Source organism: Globicephala melas, chromosome 11, assembly GCF_963455315.2.
Source record: "Globicephala melas chromosome 11, mGloMel1.2, whole genome shotgun sequence".
In the NCBI taxonomy this organism is placed as follows: Eukaryota; Metazoa; Chordata; class Mammalia; order Artiodactyla; family Delphinidae; genus Globicephala; species Globicephala melas.
The window spans coordinates 63,180,760-63,207,117 of NC_083324.2; the positions used below are offsets into that span (position 1 = coordinate 63,180,760).

At 55.8% G+C, this 26,358-nt stretch overlaps 1 protein-coding gene and 1 pseudogene across 4 annotated transcripts in view; one reads left to right on the top strand and one right to left on the bottom strand.

Moving 5' to 3' along the window:
- The window catches only part of ITPR3 (inositol 1,4,5-trisphosphate receptor type 3), a 67,775-nt gene that overhangs the window by 14,938 nt on the left and 26,479 nt on the right, over positions 1 to 26,358 (top strand). For 3 of the 4 annotated variants that reach the window (XM_030871042.2, XM_030871043.2, XM_060307546.1), the window contains exons 3-22: positions 9,274 to 9,395; positions 11,020 to 11,106; positions 11,623 to 11,781; positions 11,970 to 12,068; positions 13,329 to 13,412; positions 14,021 to 14,167; positions 14,423 to 14,518; positions 15,078 to 15,128; positions 15,328 to 15,470; positions 16,711 to 16,810; positions 16,904 to 17,064; positions 17,680 to 17,821; positions 19,366 to 19,527; positions 21,884 to 22,056; positions 22,599 to 22,718; positions 23,113 to 23,295; positions 24,218 to 24,469; positions 24,557 to 24,701; positions 25,211 to 25,352; positions 26,022 to 26,221. In XM_030871042.2, coding sequence (XP_030726902.1) covers positions 9,274 to 9,395; positions 11,020 to 11,106; positions 11,623 to 11,781; positions 11,970 to 12,068; positions 13,329 to 13,412; positions 14,021 to 14,167; positions 14,423 to 14,518; positions 15,078 to 15,128; positions 15,328 to 15,470; positions 16,711 to 16,810; positions 16,904 to 17,064; positions 17,680 to 17,821; positions 19,366 to 19,527; positions 21,884 to 22,056; positions 22,599 to 22,718; positions 23,113 to 23,295; positions 24,218 to 24,469; positions 24,557 to 24,701; positions 25,211 to 25,352; positions 26,022 to 26,221 — 2,768 coding nt within the window. Of the gene's footprint in view, positions 1 to 9,273; positions 9,396 to 11,019; positions 11,107 to 11,622; positions 11,782 to 11,969; positions 12,069 to 13,328; positions 13,413 to 14,020; positions 14,168 to 14,422; positions 14,519 to 15,077; positions 15,129 to 15,327; positions 15,475 to 16,710; positions 16,811 to 16,903; positions 17,065 to 17,679; positions 17,822 to 19,365; positions 19,528 to 21,883; positions 22,057 to 22,598; positions 22,719 to 23,112; positions 23,296 to 24,217; positions 24,470 to 24,556; positions 24,702 to 25,210; positions 25,353 to 26,021; positions 26,222 to 26,358 lie in introns of those variants that run through there. The other variant, XM_060307547.1, reaches the window with a different exon arrangement.
- LOC132598098 (ubiquitin carboxyl-terminal hydrolase MINDY-1-like) lies at positions 183 to 7,969 on the bottom strand (annotated as a pseudogene).

Genomic DNA, 26,358 nt, shown 5'->3' on the forward strand with positions numbered 1-26,358 from the left:
CTCGGCAGGATGGCCTCTGCCTTCATTTTCCCGGGGCCACACCCCACTTCTCAGGGGCACACCCACTTCTGGCTGGGGGCCCGTTCTCCCCTGACCGCCCCACCACCCACAAGGCTTTCTTTGTCTGTGTGACTGGGCGTTTTCTGAGGGAACAGGGGAAGAAAAGAGAGTCTCCTCAGGTGTTAGGAGGCCCAGGGTGAGAGCCCTTCTCTGTGCTGCATGGTGAGGGGGTTGGACCCCATGGTCCCCGGGCAAGTGCCTTCCCTCTCTGTGTCCTCCGAGGTCAGTGGGCGCCTCAGCCCCGCCCCACAGGCCCGGAGGCCCTCGTGAGGATGAAGTGATATCCTGCTGTCGCTGCGCCCTGCAGGAGAAGGTGTCATTGTGGTGCTTACTTGTGAGGCTGAGACAGACGGGCAGACGGAGCCTGGGCGTGGTGGGCAGGTTGGGAGCAGGCAGGAACACGCCAGGCCGTGCCACCTTGGCTGCCCACGTGGCTGCCCCTCTGGGGAGAGATCAGCTGGGATTGTCCTCGAGAGGGATGCGGTTGAGGGAGGGGAGTGGGATTTACCACAGTCCTGTGGCATCCTCGGCGCTCTCTGTCTGCTGGGGGCCTTGCCTATCTGTCGGAGTGTGGAGGAGATAGGAGGCTCCTCCCAGGCTGCAGGGGGGCCCCACATCTACTGTTCTGCTTCCATCGTGTGCCTCTGAGTGGGGTCTTAGGTCAGGACGTGCCTGGCTCTGTGGGGCCCGCCTCTGGCACTGGACCTTCCTCACCACCGCACACCCCTCTGTCCTGCCCCATCTGGCCGCACTGCCTCTCACCTCATCCCCTATCCCTGGCCCTCCCTCATTCCCTCTCGCCACACCAGGCCCGCTGCTTTTCCTCACATTTATTAGCCGTGCTCTGGGTAGAGATGGGGGTTTCGGGGGGTCGTGTGGGCTGCCCGCTTGGAGGTACAGCCCCAGCACTTTCCCGGAGCCAGGAATAGGAGAGCTTTGATTTCTGCTCTAGCTGAGGGTTTTGGGTGAATTCTTGGGAAGAACATAGAACGGAAGAGAGTGGTTGAGGTCCCGAGGCTGGGCTGTGCCAGGGCAGGGAGGGGACCGGGGCTGAAAGGAGGTGGGTGGTGTGTCTCGGTGTGTGCAGTCAGCTGTGTGGCGTGATTGGCGGTGACAGGGAGGTGGGTGTGGCAGAGGAATATTTGCCCTCGAGTTCCGGTAGACAGAGTTTGGGGCCAATTTTTGACAACAAAACAGCTACTTAGCAGAACAAGTGCTCCTTTGACTTCTTGTCTGCCTCCCACTCCCTCCTTTTTCTTCCTCTTTATTTTCCCAAAGCCCGTGAGCAGGGCCCACCCCAGCGTCGGGGGCTGCTCCGTGGTCCCCGAGGCTGTGCTGGGCCCCCCCAGCTCCGGGAGATGCCAGAGGGGCTCAGCCCCCAGCCTCCTCCCCACCCACCCTGCTCCTGGCCTGGCCTGGGTGTCTTGCTGAGGCGGGCAGAGGCCCTTCGGACCCCCTGTGGCCCAGCGTGGACCTGAGAAGAGCCCACCTTCTGGGACAGAACCAGGTCTCTGTGCAGCCCCTTGGCTGGCGAGTAAGTTGGAGCGTGAGAACCTGGGACAAGAGACACAGACTCCAACCTCTTCAGCTTTGAGGTTGAAGCCCAGAGAAGAAAGGTTGAGCTTGGCCTCCAACCCTGGAGTCCCGGTTCTCATTGTTCCATGTTTCTCCTGCAAACAGCCCCTCCCTGGAGGGAGGTCCCAGCAAGGGCATGGGGACCATGGCAGGCATTTTAGAACTTGGTCGGAGCTCATCAGAGATGGCCAAGGTGTTCTGAGGCCACCCTGGGGTGGACCCGGCCTTGGCTGGGAACTGTGGTGTCTCCCTCTCTCCCTGCACGGCTCGCGCCTCCTTCACCTGCTGACCCCGGAGGCCCCCAGGTTGGGTCGGCCAAGCCCGTGAAGCCCCCGCCCTACCTCCATCAGCCTCTGGTTAGCTCCCTGTTTGTGGTTTCAGCTCCTGCACCTTTCAAGGCCATCCCAAGCCCCGACATGTTCAGGGAATTTTTTCCAGAGTTTGCAGGGCCCTGGGAGACCCAGGCTGCCAGTGCCCCAATGTGTAGGGCACCCCACGCCAGCCCAGCCTCTCCGACCTCCGCCTTGTTGTAGGGGTCTTGGGTTATGGCTGCTCAGAATCCTGCTCTCCTGGCCAGGCCAGGTCTGGGCAGGTCCCCTCCCACAGCATGGGCGTGGGAGACCCACTGCAGAAGGACGCACCTCCCCGTCCACCTGGGAAGCTCAGTGCTCACACCCCCGGCTAAGGCGACCCCACGAAATGTGTAGCAGTCGCTTACCCACATAGTGGGCGGCGGGTGCCGGGGAGGGGGCTGATGAGGGGACCTCCCTGTGCTTGCGCCCTGGGTGCCCTCCGCCCCCAGCCTCATGCCTCTGCTCTACCTGCCCATCTTCCAAGCCTGGTTTATTGTTACTTTTATTAAGATCCGCTTCAACTACTAAAATGAAAAAGTAAAGAGAAAGATAACACACACCCATGCACCCACTACTGAGCTCTCTCAAATCCTTTTTCCTGTGTTTATTTCAGGTCTTTTTCATTTTTAAAGAGATAGCATCTTATGCATGTAGCCAAAGCCCCCTGTGCCTTCCCCTGACCTCTTTCTCTTCCCCCTCCCCAGAGGCAGACACTCTCAGAAATTGGTATGCCTCATTCAGGGGCCTGTTTTTATGCTTTTTCTTTAATACGTAGAGATATTTCTATGATGAATTATATAGGGTATTCTTTTCCATTTTTCCAACCCTGTATGTTGAAGGTAGCCTTCTGTACAAATCTTTCTGCACTTTTTTCATCGGTGGCTTCTCTTGTTGCGGAGCACAAGCTCTGGGCGCGTGGGCTTCCGCAGTTGTGGCACATGGTCTCAGCATTTTGTGGCTCACAGGCTCTAGAGCATAGGCTCAGTAGTTGTGGCGCGTGGGCTTAGTTTCTCCGCGGCATGTGGGATCTTCCCAGGCCAGGGCTCGAACCCGTGTCCCCTGCACTGGCAGGCAGATTCTTAACCACTGCGCCACCAGGGAAGTCCTCTGCACTGTCTCTGAGACTCATCTGTATTGACCCGCATGGCTCTAGTTCATCTGTTTAATTGCTATGTAATATTCCACTGAGTGAGTAAACTGCAGTCCTTTTATTGGTTCCCCCGTTGATGGACGTTTATCTCATTTGCAGCTTTTGGTAATTGCCAACAATGCTGCAGTGAGCCCCCTGTACATGTATGTCTCCCTGGGCTCGCGGGCAAGAGTTTCTTGGGTGTGTTCCAAGGGAGGGTGACCTGGGTGAGAGGCATCTCTCCTGTCTTGCTAGGAACGGCCCTGCCGCCTTCCATGGGGGCTGTGAGTGTTTACCCCCACCCCTTGCCCCCGTTCACCCCTGCCAGACTGTGGGTGCATGGGGTGGGGGTGCCCTTGCTGCACCCCTATCCTGGCTACACTTGGTTTTGTCCCACTTAATTGTCTTCCAGCCTGCGGGGTGTGAAATGCCATCTCACTGTGGTTTTAATTTGCATTCCTCTGACTACTTGTGAGACATCTTTTCATATGTTTATGAGCCGCTTAAAATCTTGTTCTTCATCTTTTCTTTTTCCTCTTTATAAAAGTAATACAGGGCTTCCCTGGTGGCGCAGTGGTTGGGAGTCCGCCTGCCAATGCAGGGGACACGGGTTCGTACCCCGGTCCGGGAAGATCCCACATGCTGCGGAGCGGCTGGGCCCGTGAGCCATGGCCGCTGAGCCTGCGCGTCCGGAGCCTGTGCTCTGCAACAGGAGAGGCCACAACAGTGAGAGGCCCGCATACCGAGAAAAAAAAAAAAAAAGTAACACAAATACAGGCTCTAGGATCCAGGAGATGGGAGCATCCCATCCCACCCTCACTCACCTCCTGTTCCCATCTCCAGGGACAACCCTACTAGAGAATCCGACTAGGTAGTTTATTCATCCGGTTACACCTCAAAACGTTGTGCAAACATCCATCGAGAATCTGCTCCCACGGCCCTCTCCCATCTCCACTGTTGTCCCTCCAGGTAACCACTTTCTTTAGTTTCTTACGCATCTTCCCGTGGTCCTTAATGCAACTGCAAACATATGTTCAGACTTCCCCGATTTTCTTACCCTGGGGTAGCATTCTATATGCACTGTTCTATTCTTTGCTGTTTTTACTTTATGAGTCTTACTGTGGATAGATCCTACTGGAGATCTTTCTATATTAGTATATAGAGGTCTTGAGCTCTCTTTCTCTCTCTTTTTTTCACTTAAAAACTCATATTTGTCCATATCCTGGACAACTGTGAAAACAGTGTTCCTATGGTTTACATAGTTTTAAGCATTTCAAAAATATTTTTTTTCAACTGTGGTGAATAGCCACGTGAAGTTTACCATCTTAACCACTTTTAAGTGTACAGGTCGGTGACATTAAGCACAGTCTCATCAGCCATCACCACCGTCCATCCACAGAACTGCTTTTCCTCTTGTAAAACTGAAGCTCTATATCCATTAAATAATAACTCCCCATTCCCAACCCATCCCTCACCCAACCACCGTCCGACTTTCCATCTGTATGAATCCGACTAGTCTTAAGTACATCACATGAGCAGAATCGTACCTTATTTGTCGTTTTGTGGCTTATGTCACTTAGCATAACGGCTTCAAGGTTTACCCGGATTGCAGCCTGTGTCAGGGTTTCTGACCACCCCGCCCTCTCACAGCTCCATAGCTGTCCTTCATATGGCTCCATCGTAATTTATTTAACCAGTCCCCTCTGATGGGCACGTGGGCTGTTTCTAATCTTTATCATTCCCGACAGTGCAGTGAAGACCCTTGTCCCTTGTCATTTTGTACAAATGCAGCTGTGCTCTTGGAATGAAGGACCCGTGGGGAGATTGCTGTGTCCAAGGGAGGGGGCATCTGTGGCTCTGATCTTTTGTCTTGCGCCTTGTCCAACAGTGTAATAAGAGAAAGCAAACCCATTCACCCTTCTCATCGTTTCTTCTGCTTGCTACCCCAGGTTTTGCTTATTCCGGGAGAGTTTCTCTCTCGGCCCATCCCTCCACTTTCTCCCCTCCCCCTGCCTCCAGCAGCATGCTGTCGCTGTTGTAGATTCTCCACGGTCACCTTTATTAACCCAAGTATCATAGTCACACCTGAATTTCTCATCCTGTCAAGTCCTGCAGTGCTCTGCCTCACGTCTGCCTTCCACCAACCACGCGCCCTTTTAGTTTTACATCAAGACCGAATAAGCTTTGCATTCTCTTCTGTAACCGCAATGGGGTCTTCAGTGTTCTGTAAGTTGAGTCTAAATGTTAAAGATTAGAAACAGATGTTTACATGATTTATACAGGGTTTATGTGTAATTGTGGCTGGATAACTTTATTGCCTGTGATCTGTTCTTGTCTCGAATCCCCTGCTAGTGCTTTTGCAGCCTTGGTTGGGCAGCAGAACCATTTGGGATCGGGGGTGGGAGTGGGGTGTGCCTTTCACGATGCATATCTGCAGGCCTTGACCCCTACCAAGATCTGTGGGGGAGCTGAGAGTTTGTATTTTTTAAATCTTCCCCCGCCCCAGATGATTCTGTGCAGTGGTAGTGAGTTTTTGGAGTATTGCATACCTTAGTTTCAGAGAATGTCAGCTGACTTTGCTAAAGGAATATCCTCTTGTCTGCAGCCTCACCAGCCCTGTGCCCCCGCACCCACAGGTGCATTCCCCCCAGCACACACAGTCCTTACGGTAGGACACCCCCCTGGACCCAGACTTTTCTCTTGGCCTTTGCTGCTGCTGGTCCTGCGTGGGCCCGGTCTCCTGGCTACCCTTTCACCCTCTGTCCTCTCTGCCCTTCTGCCCCACAGTTTGGTGAGAAGGAAGGTTCTGGCCCCCCTTGGGTTTTGGACAGGGCCGCCTTTGGGCAAAGAGCACAGCAGAATAAAAGCATGGAGATGTGCATTGCTCATAGGGGTGGGCCACAAACATTTTAGAGGGCTCAGATCATTTATTCATTCAACAAGCTTTTTTTTTTTTGACTTGTGTTTCTTTTCTTTTTTTTAAACCATTTTTAAAAATTGAAGTATAGTTAATTTACAATGTTGTGTTAGTTCCAGGTATACAGCACAATGATTCATTCAGTTATACATAATGTGTGTGCGTGCCTGCGTGTGTGTGTATATATATTCTTTTTCAGATTCTCTTACATTATAGGTTATTACAAGATATTGAATATAGTTCCCTGTGCTATACAGTAGGTCCTTGTTATTTATCTATTTTATTTTTTATTTTTTTCTCAGGAAAGAAGTTTTATTTCCAAACCCCTAGGAAGGCATTACACATAATGGAGATAGAAACCCAAATTAAACCCTGAAACAAACAGATGGCTGGATACGGGTGGGCCTGCAGGAGCAGAAAGTAGGGGAGATGTGTTCTAGACGGGGACCTCACCCTGCAGCCTGAGTCTGTATATTAATGTGACTATTCTGGGGAAGGGGAGTTGGGAATCAGAAATCCTCACCCCACCAACCCCAGTGTTGCCCGGGATGGTTGGGAGGAAGAGGAGGCAGCACGTTGGGGCAAAGACGTCACCAAGTCTGACCTTGGCATTTACTGCCTGCTCTGATCCCCAACATTCCATAAATAAGTTACCCTGCATATCTCAAGTTGAGCTGGGGAGCAAGCAGAATAGCCCCAACCTCTGAAAGCGGAGGCAGGGCAGCCTGGGACTGAGCGGGGCTCCAGGAGGACACAGTCGCACTCTTGCTTCGGCCTTTGCCGACACTCGGCAGCTGGGCGTCCATATGCGGCTCCTCTCCCCTGCGGTGACAGGGCCCGTGCTGACGCGGGCTGGGCTGCTTGGCGCTGTTGGTACGCCTCTTGCTGAGGTTGCTGGGCCAGCTCCAGGTCGCTAAGACCCAATGTGCCTCGCGACGGCTGCTGCTGCCGCAGGGACAAGGCGATCAGGTAGTCCTGGTCCACCTGCTGCTGCTTTTCTGGGGAGCCACTGCCACCTTCTGCTCCAGGTCCTTGCCCAGGGAGTGACTTAGGTGAAAGTCAGAGTCACAGAAACAGCTGTCTCCGTCCACGTTGCGCAGGCTCTCCCACACCACTTGCTCCTCCTGTAGAAAGCCCTGGTCGGTGACCAGTAGGTACAAGTGCCCCTTGTGCTTAGTCATAGTGCTAAAGTGGTCGTTCCGGAAAAAGATGCTAAGTTCGCCCTCCTTGGCAGTGTTGTTAGCTCACACAGACCATGGTGGGTCCGCTGCGCGGCGGTGGTCTCCAGGAACTGCTCTGTAGTCAGGCCTTCTGTCCCGAGGTTGGTGTCACCGGGGTGCTTGCAGGTGATGATTGGTTGTAACTCAGTTTCCCACCTGCACTCACAGCCTCAGGACTCTGTGGATCAACAAGCCAGCCGTGGTACAGAGGTACGCCTAGTAGGTCAAAGGCACTGCACTCGGGTGTATACTCAAAATCAGAGACACCTGTGAATAGCACATTGCCATCCAGACCTGTGGCCAGTTTAGGCAGCACTGTCATTGCATCGTCCACATTCTGCTGAAAATTAAGCTGAAGTCCTTCTGACTTCTCCTGGGGCTTGATGGACAGAAGGCAGTCTCCAAGGTGGGCCATGACCTCATCTGGTGCGATCATTTCCTTCTATTTAGCTATTTTATATATAGTAGTGTGTATCTGTTAATCCCAAACTCCTGATTTATCTCTCCCCCCAACACCCCCCATCCCCTTTGGTAACCATAAGTTTGTTTTCTGTGTCTGTGAGTCTCTTTCTGTTTTTTTTTTTTTTTTTATTTCTGTTTTGTAAATAAGTTCATTTATCTCATTTTTCTAGATTCCATATGTAAGTGATATCATATGGTATTTGTCTTTCTCTCTCTGGCTTACTTCACTTAATATGATAATCTCTAGGTCCATCGATGTTGCTTCAAACAGCATTATTTCATTCTTTTTTATGGCTGAGTAGTATTCCATTGTGTATATATACCACATCTTCTTATCCATTCATCTGTCCATGGACATTTAAGTTGCTTCCATGTACTGGCTATTGTAAATAGTGCTGCTGTGAACACTGGGGTGCATGTATCTTTTCAAATTAGAGTTTTCTCCTGATATAAGCCCAGGAGTGGGATCAACAAGCATTATGTGACATATATATAAAGGAGGCATGAGGCAGGGCCCCGTCTCTGTGATCTGCTCCCCCAGGGACCCCTGTCCAGGTTCCCAGCACAACCGTCTTCCTGTGTTTCTGCTGCGGGAGCACTGCTGATTGTGGAGGCACTGCGGCCTGGGAGGGGTCTTAGAGGCTGTGAGCCCAGCCCTGTGCCCTCCTGGGATTCCCTCCTGTGACGGGGAGCTCACTGCCTCCCAGCACGGCTCATGCTATCGTCAGGCCCAGTCCCCGTGCCAGCGTTTCACAGGGATCCAGAATCCTCTATCTCTTCACATCACACTTTAGAATAGGATTTTCCAACTCATGCCTCCTTTCCAGAAGTAGAAAAATCTGACATCCTTTCTGGAGTTTGGGCTTGTGAAAATCATTGATGCTTTATCTGTGTCCAGAATAAAAATCAGGTAATAAAGAACCTGTTTCTGGAATTCTGATTGGCACTCTCTTAGGTTGAGTTCCCTAGAAGCAGAGTCTACAGCGGGAGAATTATCGAGGAGGGGTCCCAGGAGGAGTGTGAGGGCGCTGAGCAGGGAGGTGGTTTCGGGGGAAGAGAGACCTTAGGAGGCTTATCCCACAGGGACCACTGCAGGCGGTCCCCTCCTGCTGCCAGTGGATGGAGGACACCCCTTGGGGGCTGGGGGGAATGTAACTTCCCAGGCATCTGTGGGCAAGATGGGGGTGGGCCAGAGAAAGGATGCTGATGTGAATGGTCAGCTGCCAATGTCCACAAAACCTGGACACAGACAGGGCATGGGGTGGTGGCCCAAGGGCCTCTGATAAATCTCCCGTGGGGAAGAGGGCACGCGTCCGCCTCCCAGGGGGGGTCCCACTCTCAGACCTGCTTCTGGGCCCCTCCATTCTACTCAGCACAATCCAGGATGCTCCCAGTTCCACGGGGGTCTTCTGACCACTGCCTCTCTACCCAAGAAGGGCGGCGGGGTGGAGAGGGGTGGGGAGAGCAGAGGTGGGCTTTGGGGGCAGGGCTGCAGGCCAGGGTTTTCCCCTGAGCCCCGCATGAACCGAGCTCCCTCCTTTTGCCCTCCCTCCTCAGACTGCCTCTTCAAGGTGTGTCCCATGAACCGCTACTCGGCCCAGAAGCAGTACTGGAAGGCCAAGCAGACCAAGCAGGACAAGGAGAAGATTGCCGACGTGGTGCTGCTGCAGAAGTTACAGGTGTGTGTGCACAGGTGTGTGCACGCGCAGGTGTGTGTGCCCTGTCCCAGGCCACATGCCTCAGTGAACTGTGGACTGCACTTCAGCTGCCAGCCAGGCCTTCAGCTGGACACCACCGTGCAGTGAACGACCTGTGCAGCTGTACATGGAGTTACCAGGGGCTCCTAGAGATGGTGGCTCCAGCGAACCTGATTTAAGAACTAGTCTTAACCTCACCCCTCATTTTATAGAGTTGGAGCCTGGGGCCCTTCAAGGGGACCGGGCCATTGTGCTCATCCTATGAGTTGGCAGTGGGGCTTAGACGGCCCCTGGGTCTCTGGCCGACCTTGGTGTGTGGTGTGAGGGCCTGGTGGTTGCTCTCAGGCCTCTCAGTTTACATCCTGGGCAGTTCTCTCTGGACAGAGCTCAGGGCGTCCAGCCCAATCCCCATGGAAAAGAGAGTGGGAGGATTGGCTGTGGTCAGCAACGTTGCAGCCTGCTTCTGAGACCCTCCCCCGGACCTGGGGCCCCGCCCCCGCCCCCCATCAGGCAGACCTTGCTTCCCGGTATCCCCTTCTCTGAGGAGGTGGTGTGAAATGGGGAAAGGGTGGGCCCGGGTGGGCCCCACCCACAGCTGTGAACTGGGCTGGAAAGAGGGGGCTGGGTGTGGGCTGCTGAGCTCTGTCATAAATAAGGCCATCCCTCATCCTGGGCTGGGGGCCGTCGCAGCTTCTTCCTGATGCCGCCACAGGCCCAGGCTGAGCTGTGGATCTGACTGGGCGTAGGGCATTCACGCGTGCGCAGACACTCAGAACCACACGTGGTCACACAGCCGTACACTGTAGGTTTGGGGAGAGTCACGTGGTACCTGGCGTGGCTCCCCAGCAGCCCTCCTCCCACCAGCCTCCGGCATGAGGCCCGGATAATGGGACTGAGGAGATGAAAGGGGCAGAGGGGCCACTGCCCTCAGAGAGAGCCGGTCTGACGGAGGAGACAGAGCCCCACCTCCAGGACACCCCCGTCTGATGGAGGAGGCACAGTGTATCCTCGGGCAGCTTCCAGTCTAACGGGACAGAAGAACCTAAAATGGTGTCCCCAGTGGGATGCAAACCAAATCCTGGCGGCATCAGGGTTGGATCTGTCAGAGTTGGATGTGGCTCGTCAGGGAAGGCTCCCTGGAGGCGGTGGGCTAGGAGCACACACAGTTTGGGGAGGGAGGGTCACAGAGGAGTGAGGGTGGAGGGGAGGAGGAAATGCTGCCAAGCACACCTGCCGGTGTCTGGGCTGGGCCAGGGGTCCCCTGTTGGGGCACCAGGGGTCTGGTGAGGCAGGGGAGTGAGGCACAACTGTAGGTTATCTGCTGGGGGTGTTGGGGCGTAGGGGGCTCACAGGCCTGCTGGCTGCCCCCTCCAGAGGGAGGCAGCGAGGAGAGGCCTGAGGGGAGGAATCTGGTGCCGCTGGCTGTGTGCTGTACACACTCTGAGCCTCGTTCTCTCGTCGGTAGTGGGAGGAACAGGCCAGGTGGCCTCAGGAGGGTCACTCTGGGTGCAGTGCCAGGACCTGCATTGTGTGGGGGGAGGGAAGATGTGTCCCTTCAGTAGCAGGCTTCTGGGCCCGCCCTCCACCTCTGTGCATGTCTGTGCAGCATGCGGCCCAGATGGAGCAGAAGCAGAATGACACAGAGAACAAGAAGGTGCATGGGGACGTCGTGAAGTACGGCAGTGTGATCCAGGTGTGACGCCGGGGCAGATGTGGGGGTGAGGGGTGCCAGTGCCATGGCACCAGCCAACCTGGGACTGTCTCTGTGACTGCGCGTCTGCCTCTACGTGTGCCCGTTGCCGTGTGGCCTGAATGGCTGTGTGCACGGGTGTGTGTTCAGCACTGTGGCCACCAGCACAGATCTGGAGCCCCGAGGTCCAGGTTCACATCTTGGCTCTGTGACCTGGGCCAGCTACTTCACTTCCCTGGGCCTCTGTTTCCCCAACTGGACAATCAGGCCAGTGACAGTACTTCCCTCTGGTTGCTGTAAGGTTCCTCGAGCTACTACTCTTAGGGTGTTTAGAACAGCGCTAGCTCTTTGTGTGATCACCCGGGTGCTGGACTGGGTGTGTGATTGTGCGTGTGGCCATGTTTGTCTCGGTCTGTTTGTCCAAGGGTCCAGTGTGCCCCCCAGCCCCCCGCTTTCTGATGGGCTGGCCTCCTGGGGTGACCACTCCCCCCCCACTGCTTGGCCCCCGCCGCCTCTCAGCTCCTGCACATGAAAAGTAACAAGTACCTGACCGTGAACAAGCGGCTGCCGGCCCTGCTGGAGAAGAACGCCATGCGGGTGACGCTGGATGCCACGGGCAACGAGGGCTCCTGGCTCTTTATCCAGCCCTTCTGGAAGCTGCGGAGCAACGGGGACAATGTGAGGACAGGGCTGGGGGGAGGGGCCTGCTGGAAGGCGCAGGCCACAGCACCAGGGGGGCTTCTCCAGGGTCTTTGGTGTGGGGGCTGCATGAGCTCATGCCTGTTTCTTAGGGGGCAGACTGGCCAGAGGGAAGCCTGGGGGCCCGGCCGTCCCCACCCTCACTCTGCTGCATTCTGTCCCCATAGGTGGTTGTCGGGGACAAGGTGATCCTGAACCCTGTCAACGCTGGGCAGCCTCTGCATGCCAGCAACTATGAGCTCAGCGACAATGCTGGCTGCAAGGAGGTGAGCGGGGCGCTGGGCTGAGATAGGCTGGGGTCAGGGGCCCCTCACGGGAGTGCTTGCACCTGGACAAGTGTCTCCTGAGCTACAAAGAAACTGTAAGGGACTAAACCTACCCGCACCCATGCACAGTCAGGGCAACGATGAACAATAAGATACAAAAACGCCAAAAACCAGCTGCCACTTCTGAGGTCCCAGGAGCAAAAGCCAGGCACTGCACATGATGCCCGCACCACCGTGGGGGCGGGCAGATCGCCTAAGCCACGCCTCCGACCTAACCCATGGATCCGCCCCTGACCTCAGCCCATTTAAGGGACCAGCTTCCCCGGCCTCAGGGAGCAAGCAAGGGCATCTGTTCCTTGTTTTCACTCCCTCGTGCTGTAGCCTTGCCTGAATTTCTCATCTGGTCTCTTACCTATTTCTCCTGATTAAAGAGGCCAAGAACCTGGGGTGGTAACAGGGTGGTGGGCTGATATAGGCTGGGACCTAGGACCCTTTATGGGAGTGCTTGCCCTTGCACCTGGACAAACATCTCCTCAGGCAACAAAATACAAAGAAACTCTAAGAGACTAAAAGGAACTGCACGCGTGTGCACGCGTGCACAGTTGGGGCAAGTTGTGAACAGTAAGGTACAAAAAGGCGGAAAAAACCAACTGCCATTTCTGAGGTGCTGGGAGCAAAAGCAGGGTACTGTGCCGGGCACCACCAAGGGGGCGGGCAGGCCACCTAAATCGCCCCTCCGGCCCCATCCATGAACCCGTCCCCCGCCCCCCACCCCGCCATATAAGAAGAGTGAGCAGGGCCACCTGTGTCTTATTTTCCCTCCCTAGTGCTGAAGTAGGAGTCCTGCTAAAGCCTTGGCTGAAATTTTCATCTGGACTCTTACTCATTTCTGTTGATTAGAGTCCAAGGACACTGGTTGATAACAGGGCCAGCCCGGCAGCGGATGGGTGTCCACGTAGCCACCCCCACCCCGGGTTGCTTCCTCCAGTCCTGTCTACAGCTGGAGGGGCTGGGTGGGCCTCCCTGCTCCCTGCTCCCTGCCTGTCTCCCAGTGTCTGCCTACATTCTCCACCCCACTGGGTGGCGGCCCCAGGGCAGCTGGGCTGGGGTCTGGGGGCCCTGGTTGGGAGAAGACACCCCCCTGTACTCTAATGGGGGCTGAGCTGGCCTCCCCTCACCCGCTTCGGGTCTTAGGCACAGGCCCACTCCCCAGCGGCTGGGGGCCTGCCCGGCCTCACGGGCCTCTGTGCGCTTCCGCAGGTCAACTCTGTGAACTGCAACACCAGCTGGAAGATCAACCTGTTTATGCAGTTCCGAGACCACCTGGAGGAGGTGTTGAAAGGGGTAAGGACTGGGAACTCCCCGGAAACAGCCCCGCCCTACCCCCACAGGTCCCCCTGCCTGCCTGCCCCCACCTTCCAAGCACCCAGCTCTGCTCCCTGTCTGGCACTCCCCTCCATGCTGCCCCTTCTCTGCCTCTGCACCCCCATCCGGCCTCCCTCCACTCCCACAGGGCCCTACCCAGCGGCCCCAGCTGGTCCTCCGCTTCTCTTGTCTCTGGCCTCACAACCCCCCTGTCCATCCTTTCCCAGTCCTGGCTGCTCTCACTTTGCTGTCTTGCTAAGGGGGTGGCAGTGGAGTGGGGGTCCCCATCCCCCCACCGTGGGGTGGGCCCAGATTCTTTGAGCACCCTGTGCCCTCGACACCTCTCCACGGTTCTAGGCCAGGCCCCCTGCCCTTTGTGCCCTCTCGGACAAGGATGCGAGGCTGTCGGGTCGGGGCCTGTAGGACATAAGGGGTTGGCAGGAGGGGCCGCCCTCTCGGAGGGCTAGGTGTGCACCCCACCCTTGGCTTGCTGGCTCAAGAAGGAGCTGCGCCAGTATCTGAGACAGGTGGGCTCCTCCCCCGGGAGGGTCCTTGTCTGCCCCGAGCCCACGCCCTGCCGCCTGCAGGGAGACGTGGTGCGGCTGTTCCACGCGGAGCAGGAGAAGTTCCTGACGTGCGATGAGTACAAGGGCAAGCTGCAGGTGTTCCTGCGCACCACGCTGCGCCAGTCCGCCACCTCGGCCACCAGCTCCAATGCCCTCTGGGAGGTGGAGGTCAGATCCCTGCTTCCGGCGCCTGGGCCCCAGCCCTCCTCTGCAGCCCTGGGCTTCCCCCGCTCCTCCTCCCCCTCTAGGGTGGGAGGTCCACCCCCATCCGTCTCTCGTCTGAGCCCCTCTGCAGCCAAGGGGCCAGAGAGGGTCCCAGAGCCATCCACCCAGAGCTCTCCAGGCCTGCGGTGCCCCTCCCCGCCATGCCTCCCCTTCCCCAGCCAGCCCCTCCTTCCAGCCTGACACCCCTGCACCCGCCAGGTGGTCCACCATGACCCCTGCCGTGGAGGAGCTGGCCACTGGAACGGCCTGTACCGCTTCAAGCACCTGGCCACGGGCAACTACCTGGCTGCTGAGGTGAGTGGGGAGGCAGAGGGCATCCTGGGAGCTCAGGCCGTGCGTGCACGAGCATGTGTGCCTGGCACACGTCTGCACAGAGATACATGTGTCTGTGGACCCTGGCTTCTCTGCACTCATGCATCTACTTAACAAATATTGTCAAAGACGTGCATGACTATGAATAAGTCTCACAAATATGACTGTGTCTCCTACTATGTGCCAGGAGCTATTCTAGGCACTGAGGATACAGCAGTGAGCATGACGCCCAGCCCTTGTGGAACTTACATTCCACGTCCTTGTCTGTCCGTAACGCACAGGCTTGTGTATATTGGGGCATTCATGTGTGTATGTCTGTGTCCATCTGTGGGTCTTTGGAGAGGGGCCGTGAGGGCAGGGCCTGGGGCTCTAGTTGGTGCCTCCTCCATGTCAACAAGGAGTGGCATGAGTTTGGGGGCTGGGATGGGCACCCTTGGGAGGTTGGGGGGGTTCCTGACTGCCCCAACCCAGGGCCACATGTAGACTGTATTTTGGAGTGGGGGTCATGTGGATAGCCCCCCTATCTTGTACCTCTGAGCAGGAGAACCCCAGCTACAAGGGTGACGCCTCTGATCCCAAGGCAGCGGGAACGGTGAGGACCAGAGAAGGGTTCCAGGGCCGGGAAGAGTGACTGTGCACAGCTCTGGGGTGGGCGGGGGTGGGGCCGGGGAGGCCGCGAAACCCTGGGAGGTGGGCTGGAGGGAGACGGCCTCTCAGGTGGGATCCTGGGTGGTTTCAGGGGGCCTGAGAGGAGGAAGGGGCTCCTGCCTGAGTTGAGGTCCTCACCACAGGGTGCCCAGGGCCGCACAGGTCGCCGGAACGCTGGGGAGAAGATCAAATACCGCCTGGTTGCTGTGCCCCACGGCAACGACATTGCTTCTCTGTTCGAGCTGGATCCCACCACGCTGCAGAAAACCGACTCCTTCGTGCCCCGGTAGGTAGGCGCTGTGTGCCTGGGCGCCGGCGGGGGTGCCCAGGCTGGCACCTGGACTCCCTGCACCCCCCACTCCTCTGTCCTTCTGAGGTCCTTTGGCCTCAGGACCTGCCATGAGTTGCCCCTCTGGGGATGCAGCTCTGAGGCCTGTAGGCAGCTCACCACCACTGAATGCTTGCCATGTGCCCGGCCCTGGGCCCTGCACCCTGGGTGCCGCCTTGTGCTAGTTCTTCATCAAAATGCCTTTGCTCCAGGGCTTCCCTGGTGGCGCAGTGGTTGAGAGTCTGCCTGCCGATGCAGGGGACGCGGCTTCGTGCCCCGGTCCGGGAAGATCCCACATGCCGCGGAGTGGCTGGGCCCGTGAGCCATGGTTGCTGAGCCTGTGCGTCTGGAGCCTGTGCTCCGCAACGGGAGAGGCCACAACAGTGAGAGGCCCACATACCGAAAAAAAAAAAAAAGCCGTTGCTCCAGTGTTCTTTAAAGCCACTCAGCCTGGGGCTCAGGCACGGGCGGCATGACAGCTTGTCCAGGGTGCATTGGATGTGACGGCTGGACCTCCTGACATTTAAGGCCCCCCCAACCCCGAGATTCTAAAATGTAACATCAAGAAACTTCCTGGGTGTCAAGCAGGCTTTAGCATTGACTGGCTGGCTGATCTCAGGCAGCTGACTCTGTCACTTTGCCCCAACTTCCTCACCTGTGAAGTGAGACTATCAAGTTGCCCGTCAGCAGGGCTGATGGGAGAATTCATTGAATCACTGTAGGCCCGCGATCCCTTATCGGAAACTTGGGGCCAGGTGTACTTGGAGATTCAGGTTATTTTTCATTTCTGAATGTTAATTGTATTTCATAATCAAAGACAGGAGTACTTCCGCCGTGAAAATACTACATGCGTAGTTGACACTAGGTGGGATAGTTTAAATAGCCTCATTTGTCCCAATAAATTTGGGTCCTGAGCTTGTAATTAAGCCTGGGCTTTCAGAGCTTCGTTCTGGGGAGACTGGGCAAGGCATGTGGGCCTGGCAAAGCGCAGCAGTTAGTACAGGGCCTGGGGGCCGTGTTGCTGGTCTCTCTTCTCTGGCTCAGGCTCCTCACCTGGAGGGGACCTGTGCCTCTGTCCCACGGCTGCTGGGTGTGGAGGCAGGTGGAAGATGGGAAGCCCCAGGGGTTAGAGCGGGCAGACTGCCGGGTTACGCTCCGTGGCGCACTCCCCCTGCTCTGTCCGCCCCCCTGCCCGCAGGAACTCGTATGTCCGGCTGCGGCACCTCTGCACCAACACGTGGATCCAGAGCACCAACGTGCCCATTGATGTCGAGGAGGAGCGACCCATCCGGCTCATGGTGTGGGGCCCATCGGGGCTAGGGGGCTGGGCTGGGGGCTGGGCTGGGGCCCAGGCTGGTCCCTGAGTGCCCTGCTGACCTCTGTCCCTGCAGCTGGGCACGTGCCCCACCAAGGAGGACAAGGAAGCCTTCGCCATTGTGTCGGTTCCTGTGTCCGAGATCCGAGACCTGGACTTTGCCAATGACGCCAGCTCCATGCTGGCCAGCGCCGTGGAGAAACTCAACGAGGGCTTCATCAGCCAGAATGACCGCAGGTGGGCCTCAGGGGCAGGGTTGCCGAGGTTTCCTGAGAGCCCTTGTGCTCCTGGGGCCTGTGTTTCACAAACAAAGGAGTCACAAAGCAGAATCTGGATAGGCTGGGTGGGGGCAGGGTGCCAGAGGTGGGGACTGGTCCCTGTGGGCCCCTGGCTGACCTTGGACCCCAGCCTCACTGCTCACATACTCCAAGAACTAGCCTTGTGATGGAGCCATCATTACCCCTGTTTTACTGATGGTGGGATTGAAGCTCAGAGAGGTTAAGAGACTTGCCCAAGGTCACACAGCTAGGAAGTGGTGGATGGAAATGCAGAGCCCTTCACATCAAACACCCTGCCTGTGCCCTATTGGTTCTTTCCAGATCGGAGTATCCTGAGATTCTTTGTCTAGAGGGCACTTTGGATCCAGGATGGGTGGGGTGAGGGGTGTGTTTGGATAGCAGTTCGGGGTGAAGCTGGGAGAGAAATGGAAGGCAGATGATGGGCTCTGTGCTGTGACAGCAGGGCTGGCACGTGCGGAAGGGCTGGTTGCCCCAGGGGGCATGTGACGGGGGTCCTGGGGGGTGCCCAGGGTCGGCACCTCACACTCGTCACCCCTGGCGTCCCTTCGTGAAGATTTGTTATCCAGCTGCTGGAGGACCTGGTGTTCTTCGTCAGCGACGTCCCCAACAACGGGCAGAACGTGCTGGACATCATGGTTACCAAGCCCAACCGGGAGCGGCAGAAGCTGATGAGAGAGCAGAACATCCTCAAACAGGTGGCCATGCACATGCATGGGGGTGGGCGGCCTCGGGGAAAGGCCAGTGACCAGGGAACAGGACACCTTTTTTTTTTTTTTTTTGGCCGCACGGCATGTGGGATCTTAGTTCCCTGACCAGGGATTGAACCTATTCCCCCAGCATTGGAAGCACGGAGTCCCAACCACTGGACCGCCAGGGAAGTTCACTCCTGCTTTTTTTTTTTTTAATTTTGGGAACAGGACGTTTTGTGAACGTGAGCTTGCCTTTTCCCATCTCCAGCTGAGCTGCAGTCTCCCTGATGTTTCTCATCAATTCCTTTTAAAAATTAAAAAAAATATTATTATTATTTTTAAAAAATGGAGGTATGGTTGATCTTATCATCTCTTAAAAAAAAAAACAACACCCGCAATATTTATTGCGCTCTTACCATGTACCAGGCACTGCCCTAAGTGCCCTACATGAATCGACTCATTTGATCCTCCCAACCTGGGGAGAGCTTATTTATTAATCATTATCCCCATTTTACCCATGAGGAAACGGAGGCACGCAGAAGTTGGAGTAACTTGACCGAGAATCCACAGCTAGGAAACAGCAGGGCCAGGATTTGCACTCAGATATCAGGCTGAGAACTTGAGCTTTTTCTTTTTTTAATAAATTTATTTATTTTATATCTTTGGCTGTGCTGGGTCTTTGTTGTTGCGCATGGGCTTTGTCTAGTTGCGGCGAGCGGGGGTTACTCTTCGCTGCGGTGAGCGTGCTTCTCGTTGCAGTGGCTTCCCTTGCTGCAGAGCATGGACTCTAGGCACGTGGGCTTCAGTAGTTGTGGTACGCAGGCTCAGTAGTTGTGGCACACGGGCTCAGTAGTTGTGGCTCTAGAACGCGGGCTCTAGAACGCGGGCTTGGCGTTTGTGGTGCATGGGCTTAGCTGCTCTGCGGCACGTGGGCTCTTTCCAGACCAGGGCTTGAACCCATGTCCCCTGTATTGGCAGGCGGATTCTTAAACAGTGCGCCACCAGGGAAGCCAAAACTTGTGCTTTTTTTAAAAAAATTTTTTCTAAATTTTTATTATGAAAATTTTCAAACGTTGGGAAAGTATTGAAAGAATAGTACAACAAACACTGCCTGAATTCACTTGTTACCACTTTGCCAGCCTGGCTTTATATAATCCTACATCCCCACATCCATCCTTTTGGACAAGGCAGGCCTGTGTCTGGTCTCTTAAGCTCTGGCCACACGGGCCTGGCCTGCCTTTTCTCTTAGCCTCAGACCCCTGAGCTGCAGTGAGCCGCAGCTCTTCCCCCAGAGGCTGAGCCAGGCCCAAGATCTGAGTTGGGATTAGAATTCACGTTGGGGAGGGACAGGCTGAGGCCAGCGTTGGGATTCCAGCCAGGAGAGGGGAGTGAGTAAGGGGTGGGCGGGGGTCATGGTCTAGCTTAGAATCAGCTCAGGGTTAATGTCAGGGTGGCTTCCAGGCAGGGTCAGTTTCGGGCTTAGGATTCTTGGGACAATTAGGGGTGCAGGCAGATGTAGGGATCCCTCCTGACTCTCCCTGCTTCCCCAGATCTTTGGCATTCTGAAGACCCCGTTCCGTGACAAGGGGGGTGAGGGCCCCCTGGTGCGGCTGGAGGAGCTTTCGGACCAGAAGAACGCCCCCTACCAGCACATGTTTCGCCTGTGCTACCGCGTGCTGCGCCACTCCCAGGAGGACTACCGCAAGAACCAGGTGGGCCGCCCGCCGCCTGGACTGCTGCCCCTTCACCTGCTGGCCGGCTCGCTCCCTCCCTCCCTCCTGCTCTCATTCACTCAGCACGTGTTCACCAAGGCGCACCCGCGGTGTGCCAAGCGCCGTCTCAGGCCCCAAGGATGAGGATGCTGCAGGGAACCAAACCAGATAGTGGGGCTGTCCTCACAGCGCACAACCTGGCTCCATCCTTAGAGGGGCCTCATGCTGGGTTTAACTCTCCACTGTGGCTGTCTTGAAATTCTTAATTTTTGAACAAGAGTCCTGCTATTTCTTTCTTTTTTTTTTTAATATTACCTCTGGTTTATTTATTTTTGACATATAGTTGATTTACAATGTTGTATGAATTTCTACCATACAGCAAAGTGATTCAGTTATACATACATATACATTCTTTCTTTAATAGTCTTTTCCATTATGGTTTATCATAGGATATTTTTTAAAAATTAATTAATTAATTTATTTATTTTTGGCTGCATTAGGTCTTCGTTGCTGCGTGCAGGCTTTCTCTAGTTGCGGCAAGCGGGGGCTACTCTTTGTTGCAGTGTGCAGGCTTCTCATCGAGGTGGCTTCTCTTGTTGCAGAGTATGGGCTCTAGGCGCGTGGGCTTCAGTAGTTGTGGCATGCGGGCTTAGTTGCTCCACGGCGTGTGAGATCTTCCCGGACCAGGGCTCAAACCTGTGTCCCCTGCATTGGCAGGCGGGTTCTTAACCACTGTTCCACCAGGGCAGTCCTATCATAGGATATTGAATATAGTTCTCTGTGCTCTACAGTAGGACCTTGTTGTTCATGCATTCTATATATAAAAGCTTACATCTGCTAACCCCAACCTCCCGCTCTGTCCCTCCCCGAACCCCCTCCCCCTTGGCAACCACCAGTTTGTTCTCTATGTCCGTGAGTCTGTGTCTGTTTCATGGATAAGTTCATTTGTGTCATATTTTAGATTCCACATATAACTGATATCATATGGTATTTGTCTTTCTCTTTCTGACTTACTTAGTATGATAATCTCTAGTTGCACCCATGTTGCTGCAAGTGGCATTATTTCGTTCTTTTTTTATGGCTGAGTAGTGTTCCATTGCATATATATACCACATCTTCTTTATCTACTTATCTGTTGATGGACATTTAGGTTGTTTCCATGTCTTGGCTATTGTAAATAGTGCTGCTGTGAACATAGGGGTGAACATATCTTTTTGAATTATAGTTTTGTCTGGATATGTGCCTAGGAGTGGGATTGCTGGATCATATGGTAATTCCATTTTTAGTTTTCCGAGGAACCTCCATACTGTTCTCCATAGTGGCTGCACCAACTTACATTCCCACCAAGAGTGTAGGAGGGTTCCCTTTTCTCCACACCCTCTCCAGCATTTGTTATTTTTAGACTTTTTAATGATGGCCATTCTGAGTGGTGTGAGGTGATACCTCATTGTAGTTTTGATTTGCATTTCTCTAATAATTAGTGATGTTGAGCATCTTTTCATGTGCCTATTGGCCATCTGTATTTCTTCTTTAGAGAAATGTCTATTTAGTTGTTCTGCCTATGTTTTGATTGGGTTGTTGTTTTTTTTTGTTGTTGGGTTGTATGAGCTGTTCGTATAGTTTGGAAATTAAGCCCTTGTCGGTCGCATCATTTGCAAATATTTTCTCGCATTCTGTAGGTTGTCTTTTCGTTTTGTTTATGGTTTCCTTTGCTGTGCAAAAGCTTTAAATTTGATTAGGTCCCATTTGTTTATTTATTTTTTTATTTCTTTTGCCTTGGGAGACTGACCTAAGAAAACATTGGTACGATTTATGTCAGAGAATGTTTTGCCTATGATCTCTTCCAGGAGTTTTATGGTGTCATGTCTTATATTTAAGTCTTTAAACCATTTTGAGTTTATTTTTGTGTATGGTGAGAGGGTGTGTTCTAACTTCATTGGTTTACACGCACTGTCCAACTTTCCCAACGCCACTTGCTGAAGAGACTTCTTTTTCCCATTGTACATTCTTGCCTCCTTTGTCAAAGAGTAATTGACTGTAGGTGTGTGGGCTTATTTCTGGGAAGAGTCGTGCTATTTCATTTTTACCGGGCCCCACCAATCATGTAGCTGGCCCTGCCAAACAGACAGGGTCCCTCCCTCGTGGGGGTTTCACTCTGGTAGGGAGATGGATGGTGAGCTAAATAACTATATTACATAAAACTGCCCTCTGCCCGGAGCTGGCATCCTCTCCTGGACCCCTTAGCTTCCTAGGGTTGGGGTCCCCTGCCGGTGTCGGGTCCTTGTCTGGGGCCCTGGAAGCGGTGTTCTGGAGCAGAGCTGGGCTCCCTGTGACCCCCAGCCCGGCCACCCCCCAGGAGCACATCGCCAAGCAGTTCGGGATGATGCAGTCCCAGATTGGCTATGACATCCTGGCCGAAGACACCATCACGGCCCTGCTGCACAACAACCGCAAGCTCCTGGAGAAGCACATCACCAAGACGGAGGTGGAGACCTTCGTCAGCCTGGTGCGGAAGAACCGGGAGCCCAGGTGGGCCCCCCTCCCCCGCCATACCACTCCCCTCCCCCCTCCCACTGCTGCCCAGGGGAGAAAGCTGCTGGTGCTGGCTGTTAAATATTGAAATCCTTCTGCACTTGTTGATAAACTGCCACCTCTCTGAGGCCCTGGCCCCCCCAGCCCCTCCCTATGTCCCCTCCCATATTTGGCCCAACCTAGCAACAAGGGGGTTGACTCCTGGTAGAGCAGGAGGCCCCCAGACCCTTCTCCAGCGGCCAAGCCAGTGCCTGCATTGGATCAGTTAAATATTTTGAATATCACTCCTTCCTTGTGTCTCCTTTCCTCTGACCCTCTGGACTCCCATCGAGCCCCAGGGTGATGACTGTGGGTCATCCCTCCCCGGGGAGCCGGGAGTCCACATCCCTGTCTACAAGCTTTGAGAAGGTTGCAGGAGCAGCAAACTCCAAGTGCCAGGGAGCTGGTGCTGCCAGCTGGGGAAGGAGCAGGGTGGGCTTTGTCCCCACTGGGGGGCCACCTCTGAGTCCCTCACCCCACCCCTGCTGTCACCACTCCAGGTTCCTGGACTACCTCTCTGACCTGTGTGTGTCCAACCACATCGCCATCCCCGTCACCCAGGAGCTCATCTGCAAGTGTGTGCTGGACCCCAAGAACAGTGACATTCTCATCCAGACCGAGTGAGCCGGCTGCGCTGTCTCCTACCTGCAGCTCACATCCCCCCCCCAGGCCTCCACCCTGCCCGGACCCCCCGCTGCCTTAGAGCTGGGGCCCTGTCTGGGTTCACGCTAGAACCTGCAGGCTCTCTGCAGATACCCAGTACCTGCTGTGTGGCCAGCTCGGAGCTCGGCACTGTGTGGGGGAGGGGATGGGGGCACAGAGGAGAATGAGCCCAGGCCCCTGCCTTCCAGAAGCTCATGGTCTGTCTGGGGTCGCAAGCTGGAGGTGGGTCCCACAGGGGAGGCAGCCTGACTGGCCCTCAGCCCAGCTCTGGGAGGGGAGGTCTGTGTGGCCGGGGGTGCTCGGGGAGGGCTCTGGGCCCCGCTCCCTGTGATGGGTTCCGTCGGTCTGCAGGCTTCGGCCCGTGAAGGAGATGGCGCAGTCCCTTGAGTACCTGAGCATCGAGTACTCAGAGGAGGAAGTGTGGCTCATGTGGACCGACAAGAACAACGAGCACCATGAGAAGAGCATCAGGCAGCTGGCCCAGGAGGCGCGGGCCGGCAACGCCCACGATGAGAACGTGCTCAGCTACTACAGGTGCCTCATGCTCCTCCCAGGGGGCCTCGCCAGGCCCTGCCCCGGGACGAGCCCCAGCAGCTTCGCGGGGGCTCCTGCCTCTGCCTTCACCAGGGAGGCTAAGTGATGGGTGACTGGGCGGCCCGAGGAGCACTGGGTGGCCTGAGGCCGGGCTCAGCACAGTGGTGAGGCCTGAAACAAACCCACACCTGTCCCCATACATTCGTATTTAAAAAATAAGAATACTAGATAACACTCATCAAGGGCTCACTGTCTGCTGGGCACTGGTCAAAACACTCACCCAATCACTCATTTCAGCCTCACGACAACCCTGTGAAGTAGAGACTATCATTACTCGCATTATAAAGTTGGGGAGACAGGCACAGAGAGGTAAAGGAACTTGCCCAAGGTGACACAGCTGTAAGCAGGGAGCCACAATCCAAACCCAGGCTGCCTGGCCATGGAGCCTGGGGTAGGTAATGCAGGCCTCCGAGGAGGAGGCAGAGGGCATGACTTGGTGCAGAACAAAGCTTCCTACAGCCTTCATTTCTATAGCTCTTCCACCCTGGTCTTGCACCCTCCCCTCCTCTGTCTCCCAGTCTTGCCCTCAACCCCCTGCCCGAGCAGGGTTCCTCTTACCGAGCTCTCCTCCCTTCCCCCTCCCAGCCTTTCTCTGTGCCATCCCTCTTCCCATGAAGACCTGTCCTGGCTGAGCCAGAAGCACCTTCCTCCTTAGCAAAGAGGGGAGATTTGCTATTACTCAATCCCAGACTGTGTTTCTGTCCACTTGGCTTGCTCAGAATTGGGTTCTGTTACGGTGGCTGGTGCGTGGTTTAACCTAAGTCCCTTTGCCACTTTCTCAAGTCCTCAGCAGGCCCAGGCCTGTGCCAGCAGCCCTTGCGAGCCCACCTGCCACGTCCTCACCGTCCTCCCTGTCCCGCAGGTACCAGCTGAAGCTCTTTGCCCGCATGTGCCTGGACCGGCAGTACCTGGCCATCGATGAGATCTCTCAGCAGCTGGGCGTTGACCTCATCTTCCTGTGCATGGCGGACGAGATGCTGCCCTTTGACCTGCGTGCCTCCTTCTGCCACCTGATGCTGCATGTGCACGTGGACCGTGACCCCCAGGAACTGGTCACGCCCGTCAAGTTCGCCCGCCTCTGGACTGAGATCCCCACGGCTATCACCATCAAGGAGTGAGCTGGGTGGAGGCGGGTGGGCAGGGTTCGGCGGGAGGGGGAGGATCTCAGGGGACCCTCATGCCTCGCTGCCTCCACCCCCAGCTATGATTCCAACCTCAACGCCTCCCGAGATGACAAGAAGAACAAGTTTGCTAGCACCATGGAGTTCGTGGAGGACTACCTCAACAACGTGGTCAGCGAGGCCGTGCCCTTTGCCAATGAGGAGAAGAACAAGCTCACCTTTGAGGTGGGCTGGGGTCAGCAGCACGCTGGCTTGCCCCCTCCTGGGTCTTGGTCACTCCCCAGGGTAGGGTGTGGGATATACGACCTCACTTCCCTCAGTGCCCCCGCCACTGCAGGGAGACCTCATAGATCGCTGGGAGGGAGGCTTCTCTCCTGACGCCCCGGAGAGGGCTGCCTCCCCCTCGTCCACTCACCACATCAGCCCAGGGCTGGGTCACGGGCCCCTGGCAGGAGCCACCCGCCACTTCTTGCATTTCTGCCCTGTCCTCCCCACAGTGGCCTCCTCTGCAGGCCTCTCTTCCTCGGTAACCCTCTGGGGTCAGGCTGCCCTTGTCTGGGACTCTTTGGTTCCGTGTCCATGCAGCCTTGACATCCTAGAGCCTTTCCCGAGGAATCTGTCCCTCATTATACTCCCTGGGCTGGCCTCACCCACAAGACCACGCCCTTCATGAGGCCCCACCCACCACACTTTGGCCCCACCCACACTCACCTCGGCCCCACCCCTCTCCGCAGGTGGTCAGCCTGGCGCACAACCTCATCTACTTCGGCTTCTACAGCTTCAGCGAGCTGCTGCGGCTCACACGCACTCTGCTGGGCATCATCGACTGCGTGCAGGGCCCCCCAGCCATGCTGCAAGTCTATGAGGACCCAGGCGGTGAGGCTTTGCTCCGCCGGGCCATCCGCTACCCACCCTAGTGTTTCTCAGTCTCCTTTTACCTTTCCCATCGACCCTCCTGTGCCTCCTGCCTCCTGGCTCTTCTGCCAGTGAGTGTCTTAAGCCCCAGTCTCCTCCAGCCTTGGCTGGACCAGAGAGGCCCCCTGCCTAGGCACTGTGGAGACCCTGGGGTCTGGGCGAGTTGCCTTCCTACATAGCCTGGTCTTGAGGGAGATAATGACACCCTGCAGGGGAGCTCCCAGTCAGATGGGGGGACACACCCTGCTATCAAGAGGAAACAGCCCAGCCGTCAGGGACACCCACTGGTGGCAAAAAATCATTCAAACAAAAAGTGCACGGAGGCTGACCCCTGGCCTTTAGTGCTCTCCACACAGTGTCCCCTGAGTCCCCCGTGCTCTGTAACAGCTCTCGTGATTTCCCACATGAGAATTCTCACTGATCTCCCCACACAGTTCACCTTTGCCCTGGCCCTCCCTTCTTTTCCCAGCTTTGGCTGAAAGCTCACCTCCCCCAGGAAGTCTTCCTGGGGTGGAGGAAGCCCTGCCCCTTCCTTAGGGTGGCTTTGCCCTGCAGCTGAGAGAGACAGAGTCAGACCAGGTGCTCCTGCCGTGTGTCCTCTGTGACCCCCTCCTGCTCGCCGCTCTGCAGGCAAGAACGTGCGGCGGTCCATCCAGGGAGTGGGGCACATGATGTCCACCATGGTGCTGAACCGCAAGCAGTCTGTCTTTGGCGCCCCCAGCCTGCCTGCCGGCGCCGGTGCCCCTGAGCCGCTGGACAGAAGCAAGTTTGAGGAGAATGAGAACATTGTGGTGATGGAGACCAAACTGAAGATTCTGGAAATCTTGCAGGTGGCTGGGCCAGGAGCGTGGCGGGTGGTGTTAGGAACAGGGCAGGAGAACGGGGGGCAGGTATGAGGAGGTTGGTGAGGTGAACCCCCCTCAGATCATAGTATCTAGTGCTGGGAGGCTCCACGATGAGCCGTCTA